The sequence below is a fragment of the Rhinatrema bivittatum genome, chromosome 11, assembly GCF_901001135.1.
Source record: "Rhinatrema bivittatum chromosome 11, aRhiBiv1.1, whole genome shotgun sequence".
Classification (NCBI taxonomy): domain Eukaryota; kingdom Metazoa; phylum Chordata; class Amphibia; order Gymnophiona; family Rhinatrematidae; genus Rhinatrema; species Rhinatrema bivittatum.
Window position 1 is genome coordinate 86,254,310 of NC_042625.1, and position 20,161 is coordinate 86,274,470.

The 20,161-nt window shown below is 45.0% G+C and overlaps 1 protein-coding gene and 1 long non-coding RNA gene across 3 annotated transcripts in view; both read left to right on the plus strand.

Annotated features, from left to right (window-relative positions):
- The first annotated feature begins 1,024 nt into the window (after positions 1-1,024).
- LOC115073178 (mitochondrial peptide methionine sulfoxide reductase-like) overlaps positions 1,025-20,161 on the plus strand; it is a 44,963-nt gene continuing 25,826 nt past the window's right edge. Inside the window, exon 1 of one of the 2 annotated variants that reach the window (XM_029571408.1) lies at positions 1,025-1,171. In XM_029571408.1, the coding sequence (XP_029427268.1) occupies positions 1,099-1,171 (73 nt within the window). In that variant the 5' untranslated portion in view covers positions 1,025-1,098. The remainder of the gene's footprint in view (positions 1,172-20,161) is intronic. The other variant, XM_029571409.1, reaches the window with a different exon arrangement.
- LOC115073179 lies at positions 9,588-18,481 on the plus strand. The gene is made up of 6 exons (XR_003851942.1): positions 9,588-9,718; positions 10,879-10,953; positions 11,063-11,395; positions 11,473-11,507; positions 11,789-13,530; positions 18,179-18,481. It is a non-coding gene; the product is annotated as an uncharacterized LOC115073179 (long non-coding RNA).

The window sequence follows — 20,161 nt, forward strand, 5'->3', positions numbered from 1 at the left end:
TGAAACTGCATCAGACATCTGGCTCCCCAGAGATGATTTAATATTAACTTCTATAAAACTCTTGCCAGAGGACTTGCACTGCCCTGGACCTTGACAGACTCGGACTGCCTCAAAGGTTTTGTTAAGAATTTCACTGTCCACTGGCCCTGCAATCAGTAGCCATGGAAAGGCTTTGCTTAGGGAGATGGCATCTGGTTTTAAAAATCTTGGTGATCCTATTGTGTTTTTGCTTTGTGTTTTTAACAGGGTATCACAATAAGAGCACCTGGACATCTGCTGTCCCCCCTGCGGTGTGGCTTCATAGATGGATGTGTCCCCAATGGACTGGCATGCACAGGTCCCGTGAGGGCCACACCACGCTAAAAAGTGAATAGAAATGAATACACGAAAGGCCTTTCTTCCTTATTTTTTTTAAAGCAGTTGTTTCCAAAACTACACCCTCCTTCTGGTAAAAGAGAATCCTAACAAACCATCTGTGGAGATGGCCTCGTGGCTGACTGGGCTCCATTCTCAGGTCTGGTCTTCCCGGCACCAGGCTGACTGGGGCTGCCGGTGCCACAGAGGCAGCGCTCCCAGCCCCTGGGGGGGTACTTGCATGCCAGGTTTAGGAGGGGAGGCGTGGTTTCTGTGTCCCCCCCCCCCCCCGGCTGCTGCAATGACTGGTCTGAATTGGGAGGGGGATGTGAAAATAGAGGAAAAATCCCCAGGCAGGTGGGAGTGAAGTTTAGAGCTGGAAGAAATTGCAAAGCCACCCTATTGTTTTATTTAACCCCTCCCCCCCTGTAGTTAAACAAACATCTGGGTTGTGCCTCCTTTAACAGCATCTTTCCGCTTGGGATCAACACACTTCTCCTCTTCATCTTAAGTAGGAGCTCCACCAACAGAGGGAGAAGTGCTTTCAACCCAGCTGAATGTGCATTTTTGGAAAAAGCCTGTACCTGGCCAAAAAGGCCCCTGTTCCAGCCCTTTCCCCCGCTTATCGCGTTCTCCGTGGCCACGCCCATCTCCTGCTGCCTATAAACCGACCTGCAGCCTCTCTAATCCCCTGCACGTGGTGGAAGGGACTTTGTCCGCAGCCGGAGTATCCCTGCCGCAGTCATGCCCAGCAAAACCGTGCTGCCCACGCGGGAGGAGGCGCTGCCGGGGCGCTCTGAGCCGCTGGAGGTGGCAGGTAGGGGCCTGGGTAGCTACGGGACGGCGGGGCTCATTTCCTCATGCTTCAGCCCGCTTTAAAAACGTGCAGACTTGGGAAGGTACCGTTGGGACTGAGTCTCCCCACTTGGAAAACTTTCCAGGTTTTCAATCTATGCATGTTTTAAATTTTTTTTTTTTTGGGGGGGGGGGGGCCTCGTTGTTGTTTTTCATTTTAAGCAATAGGAGTGCTGGGACTTTGAAATTTCCAGCCCCAAAGCTTCCTGGGAGCTGGTGTAATGATAAATCCAGCAGAGAAGTTAGTTTCTTTCTTGCTTGCTCTTTTCACCCAGGGAGGAGACTGCCTGTACTCACTCACTCATTCCCCTTGCAAGATCATTGGCCAGGTTGCCAACTGTCAATGAAAAAAAAGTTGTATAGCCTTAATTTCAAGTCATTCAAATCTTCAGGAGGCCCTATCCCCAGTGCCGTGCGCTCCGGCTACAGCACCTGGGAGTCAGGGACTCTACCCTGCTGCACAGAGAGGGGACTCTGAGCACACTTAAGATTAGCTGGGCACGATAGAAGTGTGACTGTAAAACAAAAGTTAGGTGGTCTGTAAAAAGAATCAAAAACATTTGAATGAGCTTGCAAACCTGCAATTGCTGTGAAGCAGGCTTGGAAAGATGCCAGCTGGTGAGACCCTGGTGAGTCTTCAGGTGTTGGTGCCAGTCAATTCTTCAGGGAATTCAGTTGATGTGGAAAATAACAGATTGGAGATTCCCTTGTATTTTGTTCTGGAGATTTTTATTTTTTTTTAAGTGCTTGAAAACTCTTCTGACTTGATCAGGGTCAACCATGATGAATCTGCAGTAAATCTAGCAGGCTATGTCGCATTGATCTTTGTCCAAAGTGACACCCCCCCCATGCAGGTGTTGCACTACTGTATGTGATGTGAGAAGATATCATTTGGCATCGTGTAACATTTTGTCTCCTGCTTTCTCGCGCGTGTGCTTGAAGCAGTTTATAACCAGATCCCATTGTCAGTACACAGGAATGGATTTAAGATCTTGGTGCCCATAGAATGAGGATAGGGTTCCCTCCACCCCTAGCAGCTTGGACGAGGGGTTTTCACCACTGGAGACTGCAAAATGAGGGAGTGGATGTTTGGCCAGAATGTCATGGTGGTGCCTCTTTGATGTGGCAGTGGTGTGTGACCTTAAAATAAGTGTAAGAAGGCTGCTTTCTGGCCCAGGTATTTGGCACCTTCAAAATCTGGTACCCTAAGTAGTTGCCTTTATCTAAATTCAGGCCTGGACATGCATCACTATGGCACTGCAGGACAGTTTATTTTAAGAGCCCTGACTTGAGCATGGCTGGGAGACATCACTGCTTGCACGTGATCTCATGTACAGAGGGGCAGCACATTCACCTCTGGAGGTGAAGAAAAAATAGCTTAATAACCATGACAACATTGTCTGGGGGCTGGTATGCCCCTCCCCATCCCAAGACAACTACCCCTTATCCTTGCTTCCATCTACATAGTAACATAGTAATGAAGGCAGAAAAAGACCAAAATGGTCCATCTAGTCTGCCCAGCAAGCTTCCCAAGGTAGTAACTGCCGCTCCATGCAGGTTACCCCCATGTTTCTATTAAGGGTAGTAACTGCTGTTCCATGCAGGTTACCCCATGTTTCTATTAAGGGTAGTAACTGCCGCTCCATGCAGGTTACCCCATGTTTCTATTAAGGGTAGTAACTGATGCAACTCATCAGGGGCAACACACCTTTTCATCCTGGTTTCCTGATTATATGTCAGGCAGGAATCAGAAGGTGCTCAGAATGCAAAACAAAGTGCTACAACTTTTTTTTAATTTTTTTTGTGGTGGGGTATTGATAAAATAGCATTTGATTTTAATATAGCCTTGGGGTTATATAGTACTATGTTATAGTGCTTTACTCCCACAAGGGCCATTTAAACCTAGTCAATTGAAGAAAAATATTGCTGTAAAGGTCTGCATTGTCACTTTGTCTATTTATTTAATTATTTTAAAAAATATTTCATTTGCCCATAATGAAACAATTATGCTAGGTGAATTAAAATCAATAAAAACAAGACAAATCAATTACAGAAAACATAAAATTATAAGCAATAAAAGAAACATCAAAAATATTACAATCTTATGCAGGAAAAGCCTCACAAAACAGAACGCTTTTTAACTGCTGTCGCAACGCTTTAAAATCCTGTTCAAGCCATAATTTCTTGGGAAGCAAATTTGAAAGAGATGCCCCAATTATGGACAAAGCACACCTATGGGTAGACTGCAAATGCTCCACTTTAAAATCAGGGACTTGTAGAAGAAGAGAACCAGAAGATCGCAGAACTCTAGAAGGGATATAAGAATGGAAAAGCTCTGACATACTTGGGAGCATCATTTCAAAGAGCTTTATATGCTAGATTTAAACCTTTAAACTTTAATCTTTGCATTACTGGCAGCCAATGCAATTGCCTCCATATAGGTGATATATGCTCCTGAATTGGAGTCTTTGTAATCAAACGGGCAGCCGAATTCTGTAAGATCTGCAAGGCACATAATTTAGTTTTAGGCAGCCCGACATATAGGGAGTTACAATAATCCACAGGAGTCATGATAAAAGACTGCACCAGTGTGTGAAAATCCATAGGGTGTAAAAAGGATGAATATGTTGTAGTAATAGCAATTTGAAATACCCCTTCGATAGTTAAGATTTCATTTCACGGGTATAATCTAAATTGGACTCTAAGTAAAACCCCAAATTACAGACCTGGTCAACAAATGAATGCTTCCTCCTTTAAAATCCAGGGACATGAGATTAATAGGGACCCTTGTACTAGAGATCCATAAAGCCTCTGATTTTGATGTATTTAAAAGCAAATCATTTTCGCTCATCCAGTCAGAAATATCTTGAAGGGAAACCGAAATATTACCCAGAGTCTTAGTTAAATTTGCAGATACTGGGAAATATAGCTGCAGATCATTCACATAACAATGAAAATAATTATCCAATGAATCCAAAACAAAACACAGTGGTAAAAGGTAAATATTAAACAAAAAAATAGGACAAAGTGGATCCTTGAGACCCCAACATCAGTAGAAATCCAAGAGGAAATAGAGGAACCAGATCTAACTTGTTGACTTTGACTCTGCAGATAGGATTCAAACTCTTCCTCCTATCCCCAACTGCTGCAACCTGGCAAGCAGAATCTGATGGTTGACAGAATCAATTGCTGCCGCAATCACAGCAACACCAAAATCCAATTTACGCAATAAATAATTATTTACAGATACTAATAGCGTTTCGGTGCTATGATGCAACCACACTTTGGACTTTCACTGGCAACCCTATGTACACTCTGTTAGGTTACATCTGCCAAGATTAATTCTAATTATTTTTTTAAATTTTAATAGCTCTATTGGTACTTCATAAGATGTGTCAGACCAAATATCCTGTTTCCAAGCCAGGTCACAAGTACCTGGCAGGATCCCAAGGGGCTGATAGATTCCAAACTGCTTATCCCAAGAATAAGCAGTGGATTTCTGCAACTCTCCCTTAATAATGGTTAATGGACTCTTCCTCCAGGAACTTGTCCAAACTTTTTTTTAAATCCAGCTACAATAATAGTGTCCATCACATCCTCTGGCAACGAATTCCAGAGCTTAATTAAGCATTGAGTAAAAAGTATTTTCTCTTATTAGTTTTAAACATCTCAACTAGTAACCAGGATCTTTCTACTTTTCGAAAGAGTAAATGACTGATTAGCGTTAACTTGTTCTATTCTACTCATTATTTTATAGACTTCTATCATATCTCCCCTCAGCCGTCTCTTCTCCAAGCTGGAGTCCTAACCTCTTTAGCCTTTCCTCATAGGGGAGCCATTTCATCCTCTTTATCATTTCGGTCACCCTTCTCTGTACCTTTTCTAATTCTGCTATATCTTTCTTGAGATGTGGTGACCAGAACTGCACACAATACTCAAGAAAAGGTCACACCATGGAGCGATTATGGAGGCATTATCATAATCTGTTTTATTCTCCATTCCTTTCCTAATAATCCCTAGCATTCTATTTGCTTTCGTGGCTGCTGCCGCACACTGAGCAGAAGACTTCAATATATTATCAAGAATAACACCTAGATCCTTTTCCTGAATGGTGACTGCTAATGTGGAACCTTGCATTTTGTAGCTATAATCTGGGTTACTCTTCCCTAAGTACATCACTTTGCACTTGTTCACATTAAATTTCATTTGACATTTGCATGCCCAGTCTTCCAGTTTTGCAAGGTTTTCTTGCAATGTCTCACAATCCTCTTGTGATTTAACAACTTTGAATAATTTTGTTGTCATTGGCAAATTTAATCACCTTACCTGTTTCCAATTCCAGGTAACATATAAATATATTAAAAAGCAGTGGTCCCAGAACAGATCCCTGGAGCACTCCATTAGTCACCTTTCTCCAATGGAAAAATTTACCATTTAGCTCTACTGTTTTCTATCTTTTAACCAGTTCGCAGTCCACAACAGGACACTGCCCCCTATCCCATGACTTTTTAATTTCTAGAGAAGTCTCTCATGAGGGACTTTGTCAGATGCTTTCTGGAAATCCAAATACACTATATCAGCTAGCTCACCTTTACCCACATGTTGGTTTACATCTCAAAAAATGTAGCAGATTGGTGAAGCACGACTTCCCCTTGGCAAAATCCATGTTGGCTTTGTCCCATTAAACTATGCCTATCTATATGTTCAGCAGTTTTGTTCTTTATGATAGAAACTATCATTTTGCCTGGCACGGACTACTCTGTAATTTCCTGGATCCCTTTGATCCCTTTTTTAAAATTTGGCATTACATTGGCAGTCCTTCAGTCTTCAGGTACCCTGGACAATGTTAATGATAGTTTACAAATTTCCAATAGCACATCTGCAATTTCATTTCTCAGTTCTTTCAGCACTCTGGGATGTATACCATCTGGGCCAGGTGATTTGCTGCTCTTTAGTTTCTCAGTTTGCCCTAGTACATCTTCTAGGTTCCATGAGATTTTTCAGTTCTTCTGACTCATCACCTTGAAATATCATTTCTGGCATGGGTACCTCTCTATATCTTCTTCAGTGAAGATGGAAGCAAATAATTTTAGTCTCTCTGCTATGGCTTTGTCATCCCTAAGTGCCCCTTTTTACCCCTTGAACATCTAATGGTCCAATTGACTCCCTTGCAGGTGTTTTACTTTGAATGTGCCTGTAAAAGTATTTTGAGTTTTTGCTTCCATGGCAAGCTTCTTTTCACATTCTCTCTTCCTTATCAATGCTTTACATCTGACTTGCCAGTGCTTATGCTGTTTCCTGTTTTCTTCATTAGGATCCCTTTTCCATTTAATAAACTATGCTCTTTTAGCTATGATAGCCTCTCTCGCCTCACCTTTTAAAATTGCTGGAAGTTGTTTAGTCTTCCTTCCACCTCTTCTAATGTGTGGGATACATCTGGTCTGGGCTTCCAATATGGTATTTTTAAACAAGGTCCATGCCTGATGTAAACTCTTAACTTTTGTATCTGCGCCTTTAAAGCTTTTTCCTATTTTCCTCATGTTATTATAGTCACCTTTTGAAAGTTAAATGCTGTGGCAAGTAGACTTCTTTAGTGTCCTCCCTCCATTTATAAAGTCAAATTTGATCATGTTGTGATCACTATTGCCAAGTGGCTCCAATACTGTTACCTCTTGCAGCAAATCATGTTTTCCACCAAGGACTAGGTCTAAAATAGTTTCCCCTCTTGTTGGTTCTTGTACCAGCTGCTCCATGAAGCAGTAATTTATTTCATCTAGGAACCTTTCTTCTCTAGAACGTCCTGGTGTAACATTCACCCAGTCAATATTGGGGTAACTGAAATCACCCATTATTACTGTGCTGCTGATTTTGTTAGCTTCCCTGATTTCTTTTAGCATTTCATTGTCTGTTCATTATGGCCAGGTAATAACACCCACACTGCTATTTTATTCCCCTTTTCTCCTGGAATTTCTATCCATAAGGATTCAACATTGCATTTTGTTTCCTGCAGAATGTTTATCCTGTTTGACTCAATGCCCTCTTTCATATATAGTGCCACCTCTCTACCAACGTGATCATTCCTATCATTTCGATATAATTTGTACCCTGGTATCAGTGTCCTGTTGGTTATCCTCCTTCCACCAGGGCTCAGAGATGCCCATTATATCTACCTTTTCATCCAGTGCTATGCACTCTAACTCTCCCATCTTATTTTTTACACTTCTAGCATTTGTATACTGACATTTCAGAGTATTTTGTTTGTATTAACAACCTGCTTATCAGTTGGCAAGGGTAATTCGGAATCTTTCTGCTCTGTCTGCTCTTTTCCTAAAGGCACCTGGTCCACTTTAGCATTTATTTCAACCTCTCTACTGGGATGCCCTAATTTCCCTATTCTCTTAGTATCCTTCAAAAATACATTATTCTGACCCATGTGCTTCTGAGCTATTTAGACATTTTATATACCATCGTTCCAAGTAATGATCACAGCGGTTTACAAAGATAACATTCACAGCTATAAATCAGTACATGACGACGGGTACAGAGGTAGTATTCATTAACAGCTATTAATATCTATCAAATTATTGTCTGCTTTCCCCCATCATCTAGTTTAAAAGCTGCACTATCTCAGGTTAGTACCAGTAAGTCTGGTTCCTTTTGGAAAAGGCCTTCCACTTCCCCCAAATGATGTCCAGCTCCTAACAAATCTAAAAGTCTCATCCACGCATTGAGCCTCTGGGGTCCTGCATGTGGAATCCGGAGCACTTCTGAGAAAGCTGCCCTCGAGGTTCTGGATTTCAGTGCTGGAAACTTGCGGCAAGAGAAATTCTGGTTTTAATGAAGAATTCCATTTTTATGAGCACTTGAGCAGTTAAGACCCAGAAATGGGTTGGGTGTGAGTGTCTGCATTTCTCTCCCCTGCCCTCCCCCAACTTCTCTGCTTGGCATTTTCACTCCTCGTGAATTATTTGCATAATGAAGATTTTTTTTTTGTAGACTGCAGAAGCAAATTGGTATTGCTCCATTTGAATTTTGCTTTATTTTTGACTAGAGAGTGATTTTGCAAGAATTCACTGCTTCCCTCCGCACAGACATACACAACTTTCCTGGTGGAAAAGGATTGGCATTAAATCTTTAGTAAAAATGTTTATCACAAATTTTTTTCTAGTAAAAAAAAAATCCTTTTATTTTAAAGAAATGGGGCTTTTATCCCACTTTTGCATGGCTGCACCTGCAGGTAAGGGCAGATTAGGCACAATCCATTCAAGAGTCCTTGAAGGCTACGCAGGGACACAGAGCCCACTTCCCCCCCCCCCTGATGTGGGTGAAGGGAGGGGGGGGGGCGTTCCTGGGTCCAAACCACCACCCACATAAGATTTATTAGTCTGTGTGTTCTTACAGACCCCCATTTTCAGTGGAGGGTCTTTATTTTTCCTGGGTTTATTATGACCAGAATAAAAACAGTTGGGGGGGAGGGAGGAAGACTCAGGGTTTGTTTGTATTTATCAGGTATTTATTTGTATTTATTAGGGTTTATTATGACCAGAATAAAAACAGTTGGGGGGGGGGGGGGGGGAGACTCACTGTTTTTCAGGGTAAATGTTAGTTTATTTTGGTGGAGAGAAGCCAGGATAATAAAACATTATCAGATTCTCCTACTTAGCGGCCTCCCCACACTGCAACAATATTCATCCTTGCCAGTGGTGGCTCCCGCTTCTCCTCCTTCATCCGCAGCTTACTGAGGCTCCCTCGCTCTGCAACACCTCACTTCTGCTTTTCTGCAGGGCCAGGCAGCCTGCCGGTGGGGAGGCGAGGAGGCGGGACTGGAAGCATGGCACGGGTGGCACTGGAGGGTGAGCACCTTCACTAGTGGGGGTGGGACTTGAAACCCAACTTGCGCTTTGACCTGCACTGACCGCGGGCCTTGAAATGCTGCATCTACGGCTCAGGAGCAGCTTTCTTTTTTTTTTTTTTTTTTTTAATATATTGGAAGTTTTTTATTGACTATAACAGAATATACAAGGAACCAAATACCATTAAAGCAGTATCACATGGTTGAAACAGAGAAAGTATGCTAGCGTTATAGCAATCAACGTGAGTTACATAACAAAAAAACACTAAAACTGAATGAATTTACAGGTCAAGTGTGGTTCGGTCGTGAACAGTGGTTTAAACCAAATGTCACCTTTGGAGGGGGGGAAATCGATGTGAACTGTAAACGAAGGTTCCTGTGTGTTCATGTCCCCCCCCTGAGGAGGACATCTCTGCTTCCTCCCAGCAGGGAATGGGGGGCTGGTGCACCTTGCAAAATCACTTTTTTTTTTTTTTTTCCCCATTGTTCTGCCTGTGCCCATCCACTCTCTCTCGCTCCATGCCAGACGCTGGCACATGCCCGCATTCCCAGACAGCGTTCCCGGGAGGGAGGGCGGCTGCGGTCTGAGCACGCCAGGGATCCTTGCTTCGGAATGAGGCACCGCGGCTCTGCCAACGGGACTCCATCACGCTGAAGGTAGGGCTACGGTCTCCATGGCAACAGATGATGTTGCTAGGGTACGGCTGGGGAGCAAGAGAGTGGGAGGGGCGCCCCGCGTCCCTGCCATGTGACTCGTTTCTTTCTGCGCTTTCTTCTCTCTTACCCCATCGCCCCCATGTCGCTGACACTGTATCGTTCACACGTTGGGAGTGTGAGCTGCTGTGCAAGGCTGAGAGGTCGTATAAGGGCGCAGCGCTCAAGCCGCTGGATCTTTTTTTTAATAGACTTTGAGCAAGGGTTTTCATTTTTTTTTTTTTTTTTTTTTTAATCTGTCTAAATGCATAGATATATTTGCTAGCCAGGGATCTCTGTCCCCTTTAAACAATTTTACCCGGCTCTGCCCCTTAGCCGGTGGGGGTTACAGCAGGTATGCGACAATGTAATCTAGCACAGTAACTGAGAATGGGAGGGAGAAGACAAAAAAAAAATGACTTCCGTTCCCTCGCCAATGGCCCCAGAAAGAATCTGTCCCAAATAAACTTTGGATATGTCTGGACTGATTTTTTTTTTTTTTTTTTGTTTTATGTAAAGCAGGTGTCGCAGAAAAAGAACTGAAACCTAGGTCCCTCGTCACAGATGGGGACGCGTAGGCTCACACAGGCACGCGTTGGGTCCCCACCCAGGGATGCAGCCATCTTATGATACAAGCACGGACGTTATAAAATTGGCCGCGTGCAAATCCCACTTCTACCGCGAAAGTCTGATTTTTAAAAGTGGCACGCGCCGACGCCCTTGCCAATTTAAACCAGTTCGTCCCCAGTTAAAGGGTAGGTCCTTCAAACCCCCTCTAGTTTACTAGCCTTCACCTCCTCCCCAGCGCTCTGCAGATCTTCCTATCTTTCTGCATTTTAAACTTACGCCTCCTCCATAGCAGAAGTAAAGTTATGCGGCAGGGGGGGGGGGGCCCTCAATGTCCGCCCGGGTGCATTAACTGTTCAGGCCCTCCGACATGCCCATGCCTCACCCCTCTTGTGAAGACGTGGCAGCTACCCGCCTGTCCAGGCGGCTTCGGCACATGCAAGCCCAAATAATGCACACGCCGGGCTTTTAAAATTCACCTGATGTGTAATAGAAGGGATAGGAAAAAAAACCTCCTTCCTGAAATTTTAACAACCTCGCCTTTCTACTGTGTGCAGTGCAGAGCAACAAGAAAAGTGAGCACCGTGTTTCTTTCTCGGCAGGGATGAGACTGCACTAGGGTTTCTTTACCGGTAAGTACGGATTCAGTAACATTTTACATTCTGATGATGATTTAAGGCAGCTGACTTCTCCTTATTTAGCCGTTTTAATGCTGTGATATTTTTTTTTTTCCCCCTCCAGCTTAGTCAGAGCCATTGCGGCCCCTGTCTGAAAAAGGAGGAGAAAACCCTCCCGCTGTTCCTATCCCAAACATTGTAGCAACAGTGCTGAGAGCCGGAGCCATGCACTTGTATCGTGGGCTCTAAATCTGGCCACCAGGGGTCGCCCTTAACAATGACCACAAAACCCCCACCTCAAGCGCTGTGACCACTGCCTCAGCAGCAAAACCCGGCCCCAGCTGACGCGGTGCGGCGATCCAGCTCGGGGATCAAACGGGCACCGTCGGACCCATCCTGCAGTTTTTGTTTTATCAAGAACGCTTCAAGATGCTTGAGCTTCAAAAAAAAAAAAAAGGTAAAACCATAAGCGTCAGCTGTAGCTCTTTCTAAAGAGAATCAGACTTTACCCCTCTTTTTTTTTTTTTTTTACAGGTTTCTCTTAAAGTGGAAAGTATGCTTAAGTTACTGTGAGTTAATTTATGTAATTATTTTTTTCTTTTCTCTGACATGAAATATGTTTTAGAGTGCAAGAATTAGGTCAGTATTACTGCTCTTTATCCTATTAACTTAGTCTTAAAATACATGTCTGAATCATTGGAACGAGCAGTATTCCAAAGGTGATTATCACTTGCTGTTTTTTTTTTTATTTATCTTAATTAAAACTCGTACATCTGATCAGATTTACAGCTTATTTGCTCCTCTAAGAACTTGTGTGTTTTTTTGTTTTTTTTTTCTATTTTAATTTCAGAGTACGGAAGATGGTGCTGGGTCCGAAATTGCCCCTGCAAAACCATGGCCTGCCGCGACACCTGACCTGATGAGCCCCGGCTTTAGGCCGCTTCCCGCCCCATCGTGTGCTGAGGGGGGCGGTGCTACCTGTTTGCTGCTCCCCCCCCCCCCCCCCCCCCCCCCCCGACTCTAATGAAGCTGTTCAGGAGCTTTCTCTCTCTAACATAAGTTTGTGTGGCTGAGCACTGTTTATAGCTGCAGGGGGGTTAGAGTAAAGTTACCAGATTTCTGGTGGGTGAAGTTGGGGCGCTTTTTTGCGGTAGTACCGGTGGTGATCAAGCAGGACATTTTGGGGTGGGGGAATAAGAGGGATTGTCCCTATGAAAAATTGTACTAATCTGCTCTCAAAATATACTTCTAAGCACACACTTTCAATTCTGTCAACACAAAACATTTCATACCCGGTGCAAAGGCCTCAGGACTGGTGGCTGGGTCCTGCACCAGCAAAAAAATCAAACCGGGCCACAAAACCCAGCTGTTCCCATTTTCATTTTCTGAGAGAACTGGGTGCAAGGATGTTAAACTGATCTTACTCGTCTCTTATCACTTCCTTTTTGTTTATTTCTTTTCTGTTAAGTTCTTTCCCATCTTTGACTATTTCTTTCAAAATTGATACATTAATACTTTTATCTTTCTGCTGCTTCTCTTCTCTGTCTTGGTCTCCTCCTTTCTCTCCATCTGCTCTCGCCTCCTTTCCACCCCCACCCATCAAAGCCAGAGTCCTTCCACGTTCCCTCCTCTTCCCCTCTCTCAAGTGCATTCACTTCTAGCCAGAGGCCTTTCTTTCTCTTTCTCTCATTCAGTCTTCCCATTCCCCCGCCTCATCCTCACTGTCCTGCAGTCTCCCATGCAGCCTGGCTTCCTCTCGCTTCTCCCTGCTTGCAGAAGGAACAATGTTTAACAGTGTCAACTTTCTGTGCTGTGTGGGTCCAGTCTAATAGATCCTGTCGACCTTGTGCTTCATCCTAGGAGCCTGGCCCGGCACAGGACGCTGGGGGTGGGCGGGTGTAGTAGGGAATGGAGAGGATAAAACAGCTTCTACACGGTTTTGACGCGGTGAGCTAGTTCAGCTGGCGGATGTTGCTGCCCTGTGCAGGCGCACAGTTTGCACAGTGGGTTATGCCAGCCCTGGTGCCTGAAAGTAGGTGCAGAGGTTCCACAGTCCAGCGATCTTGAGGAGGGAGTGCTGGGAGAGGATTAGGAAATGGCATAGGTGCATACAGTGCGTTTTTGCATGCTGTTCCAGCTGCACCGTCCATACTTACATTCAGGTTTCAAAAGAGAAGTTTTCCATTTTTTACCCCTTCACTTGATATAAATTTTCAATGTAGCCGACCAGGATTGGTTTGGAAACTTGACTCCCTTCTCATTCATGCCTCAATCTTCCGATTAAACGTTGTCCCCTAACGCATGGCTTGTCTGCCTTGGTATATGAACTAACTGTATATTTCTGTCTATTAAAAATAAATAACCGCTCCCCCCATTCTAAACTTTTTTTTTTAATTTAGTACTTGCTTTATTTAAGAATTGCTGTCCCTTGCTTTTTAATATGATTATTCTCTTTACTTTACCGACCTTCCCCAACACTTAGAATCGTGCGGAGGCAGGAACCATGAACACTGCTGCTTGCTCTAACATCTCCCTTGAAAACTGACTAATATGCTAAGAATATCTACCCCGTAAACTCCAGATGAAACTACGGTAAGCCCTGATGTGAATTGGTTCTGCGGAAGAAAGGTGGTTATTTCAACTCCAGTGGCAGGGAGGGCAGCTCTTAAGCGCTTAACAACATTTTAGCACCATTAGATTCTAACCAATCGGGTTTATTTTCACGCAGCGCGGGCAGGGTTCGCACCTCTCTCCCCTACCTCTGTACATGCAGATTCCCTGTAAGTTATTCAAGTCATTTGCTCAGGATCTAATAGATAGCAAAAGATTTTATTTATCTTGTTAGCGGATCTCAAGATATGATCATTTTGTCTTTTATTGCTCGTAACATAATGAATACATTTTTTTTTTCCACTACCAGAATAAAGAGCACCAGTCCCTGAACAGATTGGTTCTATTCGTAACTGAAAATAACATCGCATTTTAAAATAACTCTGCCAAAAAGAAAAAAAAAATCTGTGCCATTAGCTGCCACTTACTTCATTTCCCTTAGAGGACTGGGATTCCGTTTCCTCTGCAGACGTCCTTTACATTTTAAATAAAGCTAAGGTTTCTTCAAGTATAACATTAAAAATCTTCCTTAGTAAGTTGGCCCTAACATGTGACACTGCCATGTGAAGCTCACAGGTCCTAAAATCTCTCCTCACACACCTGGAAAACAGCTGTTTGGTGGGGGGGGGGGGGAGAGCTGATGTTACCCCAGTCGACGTCATGCAGCAGATTTGCAGCTTTTTGCCACAATCATTCACTGCCTCAGTCCTCATGATAATGGTGCTGCTGCTCCAAGCCCTGACCGCCCTGCGACCCAATGCAGCTTCTTTGCCCCGTTCCCCCACTCTGGCAGCCAACACTTATTCACTGCCCAGGAGGTTAAGTGATTCGGAGGTGAAGAGCTGCTGATGTAGCTTGCTTCGGAAAATTTGTGGTTTTCGTTTTAAAACTATCCATAGCAACAACATGGAAAATGAGTAGGGAGAAGCCCCATTTTCCTGTCCAGCTGAGATCCTTCACCTCTGAGTAACTGAGTCGATACAATTCCTGTACTCTACCTGCACCTGACCCCCTTTCCTACCAGGGCCCTCCACATCCGTCCCAATGTGCTAGAGCACTGCAGTCCACCTCCTCCACTGCCGTCAATGCCCCCTTTCCCTTTGACCAACTCAAAATCCAACACCCAGCTCCCCTTCCATGTCTTACATAATTACCACGTTTTCTAATCATCGACGCTGCTGCCCAAACTGCTGAAGACGTTGTCCAGAACCGGTTGGGTTTTTATTATTCTTTTACCGTGGCCACCCCATGCAGCTTCCCAAATACCTTTTTTTTTTTTTTTTGGAAGGCCACTGCAGCCCCGCTGTTAGGGTTGTGCCCGCTGCTCCATGCAGGTTACCCCGGGGGGTTCTTGGCGTCCCCATGAGCTCCTGTGTATTTATGTTTTCAAGGAGTCGTAATGGCTCTTTCATATCCCCTGTTGGATGGGAGTGAGGAAGGAGGAAAAGCGGAATGGGGGGGGGGGAGGGGAGAACAGCGGAAAGGCGAATGGTAAAGAGACTATGGAGGAGAGGTGAAACGAGGGAAAAGATAGGATATAGAGAGAGGGGGGGGGATGGGATTACAATTCTTAAAAACAATAATGCTGGTTCCCCCCCATCCCCCTCCCCCTTTACATAGTAGGGAGGAAAGGGGGAAAAAATGAACCAGAGGGCAGACGGCAAAAGGCTGTGGGATGCTGAAGCTTTTCTCCCGGCAGTGCCTGTGTTGGGGAAGTTGATAAACTGCTCGTGCATGGTCTGACCGCAGCAGGATCTGCGAAAGCAGCTGCACCAGATAAAAAAAAACCCCAAACTGCAGCGGTTACAAGGGCTTTGGCAGGTCTGTGGCACGGAGAAGCCTCTGGCGTGGCACGGGAGCCCTGGGTGCAGTGGTCCCCCTGGCAGACAATATTTATTTATTTATTTATGTATTTATTGTTTTTGTTATACCGAGTTTCATGATAGGCATCACATCAACCCGGTTTACAAATAACAAGGAGTGTAAAGCATAACGTAACGTAAAAAACAATATTTTCAATAAGAACCTTGAACTTTAAATACAGTGAATCAGAAAAAGGGAGAGGGAAAGTTACAAAAAACAAGGAAAATAAACTTGGGATGGAAGGGGAGAAATTGAACAGCACAATATGTATGGTATAAAGAGCAGCGGTCGTCCTGGCCGTGGTGTCACATTGCCTGCCCCTCGTAGCAATGAGGGACGGGGATTCAGCTTTCTGTAATAACGGAAGGGGGGGGGGGGGGAGGAAACTTGTAAAAAAAATGTGTGGAGACTGTGGGATGAACAATGAGATCCGTAGAGAAGAAAACGCTACGCGAAGCATCGTATGAATATGTGAAACATCATGCGGAGGACGTGTTCAGTTTCCAATAAAAAATAACATCAAATAAAAATTGCCTGTTTTAGCAAAAGAAAGCATTTGTTGACCAGTTTGGAAAGAGAATTAGCTTCATGTATAGTGAAAGGAATGTAAGGCCAGATAGATATTTCTGTGACTAGGGCGCAGTATTTTGAAAACTGCATCCTTTTCTAACCCTGAGCTGTCGCAAGAAATACGTGGGGGGGGGGGGGGGGGCGCAGTATTTTGAAAACTGCATCCTTTTCTAACCCTGAGCTGTCGCAAGAAATACGTGGGGGGGGGGGGGGGGGTGCAGGGGCCTTGCCGGGAGCCCCTCCGAGGGCAGGATGAGCAGTGACAGATCATGACTGGCTTCTTTATTCAACTCGCGTTCCGAACGAGCAAAAATGTGTTTATTTTTGTCTAAAAAGAAAAATCCAGCTTTCCCCTCCTAAGGGCTATACTGCTCTTCATGACAGATTTCACATCCTGCTTTGTGTAGGAGATGCGAGAGACCTAGACAGTGTTGGCAAAATAAAGGACCCCACAGTGTGTCCGCTCTGCCCGTCGGGACGAGCTGTCACGGGGCTCCCTTGATCTGTGCTCTCTAGGCCGTGTGCGCTTGAATTCTGCCGCTGGCCACGGGTTGGGCTTCTGTCATCCCTGCTGGAAGTCTTGTCCAGGTGCCCCAATGCCCTCTTGGTGGAAAACAATTTTCTCACCAGGCTTTTGAATCCCCCTCCTTTTAGCTTTGTATGAGATAACCTTGCAGAAGAATAACCAGAGAGCAAGCCTTGCGCTTACAGAGCTCATTCTGTCCTGATCCTGTAACTTGTCCCCCTCGTCCCGTGTTTGACATCAACTCGATTCTGGGAGTAGATTAAAAATTTGCTAGTCTCCATCTCCATAACAGCTTTTGGCCCGGCAGCAGGTCCTTCTCAAGGCCAGCTCTGGCGCTTGAGGCCTCTCCATGCAGCCACCTCGGGGTGTGGGTGTCCCAGCAGCTGCTGTTTGGTGTGACAATCTGTGACGTGGGCTGAAGAGGAAAGGAACATTTATTACCCAATTTTGTAGGATAAACGAGGGCGATAACACACACTTAGTTAGAGAGAGCATTAATCTGCTGCCAAACGTGGCTCTGCATCCTGCTGGATTCTTCGCATGTTGTGAGACCAACATAAGAGAATAATTAAGCAGAGCAGCATCTTTGGATAAACCACGTAAATCAAATCTGCCCTGGGTGGGTTGTGGTCCACTGAGAATAGGGGGGATGGATGGGCTATTGGATTAAGGGTGGGATTTTGTTAGATTATTTTATTTGTAAATATTTGTTTTTATATGTTATGCTTGTTGTTGTACTTACATTCGTGCTGCAAACTGCCTTCAGGCTCTGGTTTTAGGTAGGGCCTGCGTTATGAGATATGTAAATTGAGTCGTGGTCTCTCCCTTCCTTCCTGAGAGTAGAGGATGGATGGGATTTAGTTGGGATAGCTTATGCTCCTGGTTGTACTTATATTCTTGTTGTAAGCCATCTTGGGCCTCTCCTTTTGGGTGAGGAAGGCAATACATGAAAGTAAATGTTATGTTGTATTAAGAGATTATTTTTTAAGGGTTTTAGATTTCACTGCAGGGGAAGAATTGAAAAACCAGGGACCAGAGAGCGAGAATATTTAATGACTCACCCTCAGACTACCAGGGAAAGAAAATCCATGCTCAGACCCCAAAAAGTTAAGATACAGGGAAGCGATTGAATGATGTGACTGCAAGATGACCCCCCCACCACCAAATAACTAAAAGAATGAGTGTTTTTCCTCCCAGCTGCGGGCCAAATATTCCAGTGTAACAGTGCCATACCTGCCACGAGCCTGCAGGGTCTCTGCCGCAGGCAGGGAGTGTTCCAAGCAGCAGAAGAGAGGGCAGGAGTGGAAAGTGAAGCCTTTTAATTATCTGTGAGGGTTCCTTGCAGAAAGCATTTGCTCGTTCAAACCCCTGGTGCCTATGCTGGTCACCCCCTAGAGACCAGGCAACCAGCAGATCCGGGCCAGCACCCTCTTGTCCTTATAGGGAGGGCATTGCCAGTTCTGGTTGCGGGCACAAGAGAGAATAGGAGACTGGCAGCAGTAACGAGAGACGATTTTAATGGCAGCCCTGCACGTGCCTCCTTTTTTTTTTTTTTTTTTTTTTTTTCTTTAATGATGGAATATTGATTTTATATCCTCTGTCTCTCACTTGTCTTCTCTCTCCCCCCCCACCACCCCCACCTCCTCCTCTTCTCTGTCCCATGATGCTCAGCTGCTCAGCAGGACTGGCACCATTATAAAAGCAAGGGGCTGCGCTGCTGCCCCACTGACGTCTCTGCGGTGGTAAATGAGGGGGGGAGAGCCTGGCACCGTTTGGAAACCAAACCCTCCGACTCCCACCAGCCGCCACCTCCCTTCCGCTGCCCAGCTTTCTCCGGTCCCTTTCCCTCCTGAACTCTGGAGCCAGACATGGCGGAGCGGGGGGGAAATCCCCCAGGCCGAGCGGGCGGGCGAAAAACCGGGCAGCGTCCGGCAAGACAAGTGTGCATTTTTTTTGACTCTTGAACAACCAAGGTTGGTGGTTTTGTTTTTTGTTTTTTTTTTTCTTTTACAGGGGAAAGGATGAGAAAATTAAATAAATAAGAGGAAAGCGCTCAAATGCCAGGTTTTGGTTTTTTTTCCTTCCTGTTTGTTGGCACAGCTCCTGGGTATACCAGCTGGAGTGAGAAAAAAAAAATTTCAAAGAGAGGGAGGCTTGAAGAGTTTGGACAGAGGCCGACGAGACAGGGGGAGAGAGTGTGAGTGAAATGGGTAGGGAGGGGAAGAGAGAGTGAGTGTGAGTGAGATGGGTTAGATAGGGAGGGGGGGGGTCGGAGCAGGAGAGTGTGAGTGAGTGACGGAGCCAGAGGAGGAGAGATTGAGTCAGATGGGGAAGAGAGGGAGGTACAGGAGGGAGAGTTGAGTGCGAGAAGGACGGAGCAGAAGAATGTGATTGAGACAGAAGGGAAAACATGGATGTGAGCAAGAGAGATAGGGACAGCGTGGGAGAAAGGGTTACAGAGAAAGCGAGGGAGAGTGAGAGGGCAGACAGACGTGGCAGAGGCTGGAGGAATGCCAGCACTGCCTGGCAGCGACACTGCAAGACTGGCAGAATGGAGACGGGTAGCAAGCAGACAGTATGGGGGAGAGACAAGGCATGGGGAAAGTTGCAGGTTGGCGGAATATCAGACCTTTTTTTTTTTTTTTTTTTTTTTTTTAAAAAGCCTGCGCGACGATGGGGAGTTATTTTCTATGCGTTTTTTGCTGGGGGAGGAAGAGACCTGACTCTGTGCTCTAAAGTTGTTGGAATTGAAATCAGACCTAGTATCGTTTTGTTTTAATGCGGGGAGTGGGCTGCTTTTCTGTTGGATGGGATCAGCTTCCCTAAGCTGTTGTACCACCATGGCCGCTGAGTACGATACAAAACTAGATGCACAGTATTTTGGGGAGGGGATATTTTTGGTTGCCCCCAGCCCCAGTTTACAAAATTGACAATTGGCTCCATTTTTTTTTAATCTTATAGGTTAATTCAATCTTGATATGTACCCTCTTGCCTGTGGGGAGTGAATGCTGTAGTCCTGGGGTAAAACCAGGATTGGCTCACACTGTTGGGAAGAAAGAACGAGCTGCCAGCCCTCCTGAATCTTTTGATCTTAAAGCCATACTAAAGCAACAGCACAGAGCTTGGTGGTAAGGCATGGGGTAGTGGATCTGGGTGTTGGATTCGCAAGGGGAACTCGTATGTTCAGGATGGCAGGAGCCCAAAGAAGAAAACCACCAAAGTCTAACTTGGAAAAGGAGAGACATCCTACAAGCTGTCCAGTTTCTGTGGCTGGCAGCGGAGCTGTATCCTTAAGGTTGGACTGGAATAACTGGGCAGACTGCAGGAGCCAAGTCATCTTTATCTGCTGTCAGCTACTACAGCCAGTCAAACTTATTTGGATAATTTCCTTGGCAAATCTCTTAAGATTCATTCTGACTCTGAAAGCTTGTCCATGGATCTTGAGCTAATATAAATAAATCAGAGGGCACTGCTGTTCTGAGCCCCATCAGAACCCCCATGTGGGCATCACATAGATACATAATGTATAAACCTACCAAGCATGGTGGCAGCTTGGATTTAAAGAAGGCAATTTCATTTTTAAAGAAAGCAAATGGTAATAATAGGTGAACTCATGATTCTTTTTAATATTTTTCCACCAGGGCTTAAAGTGCT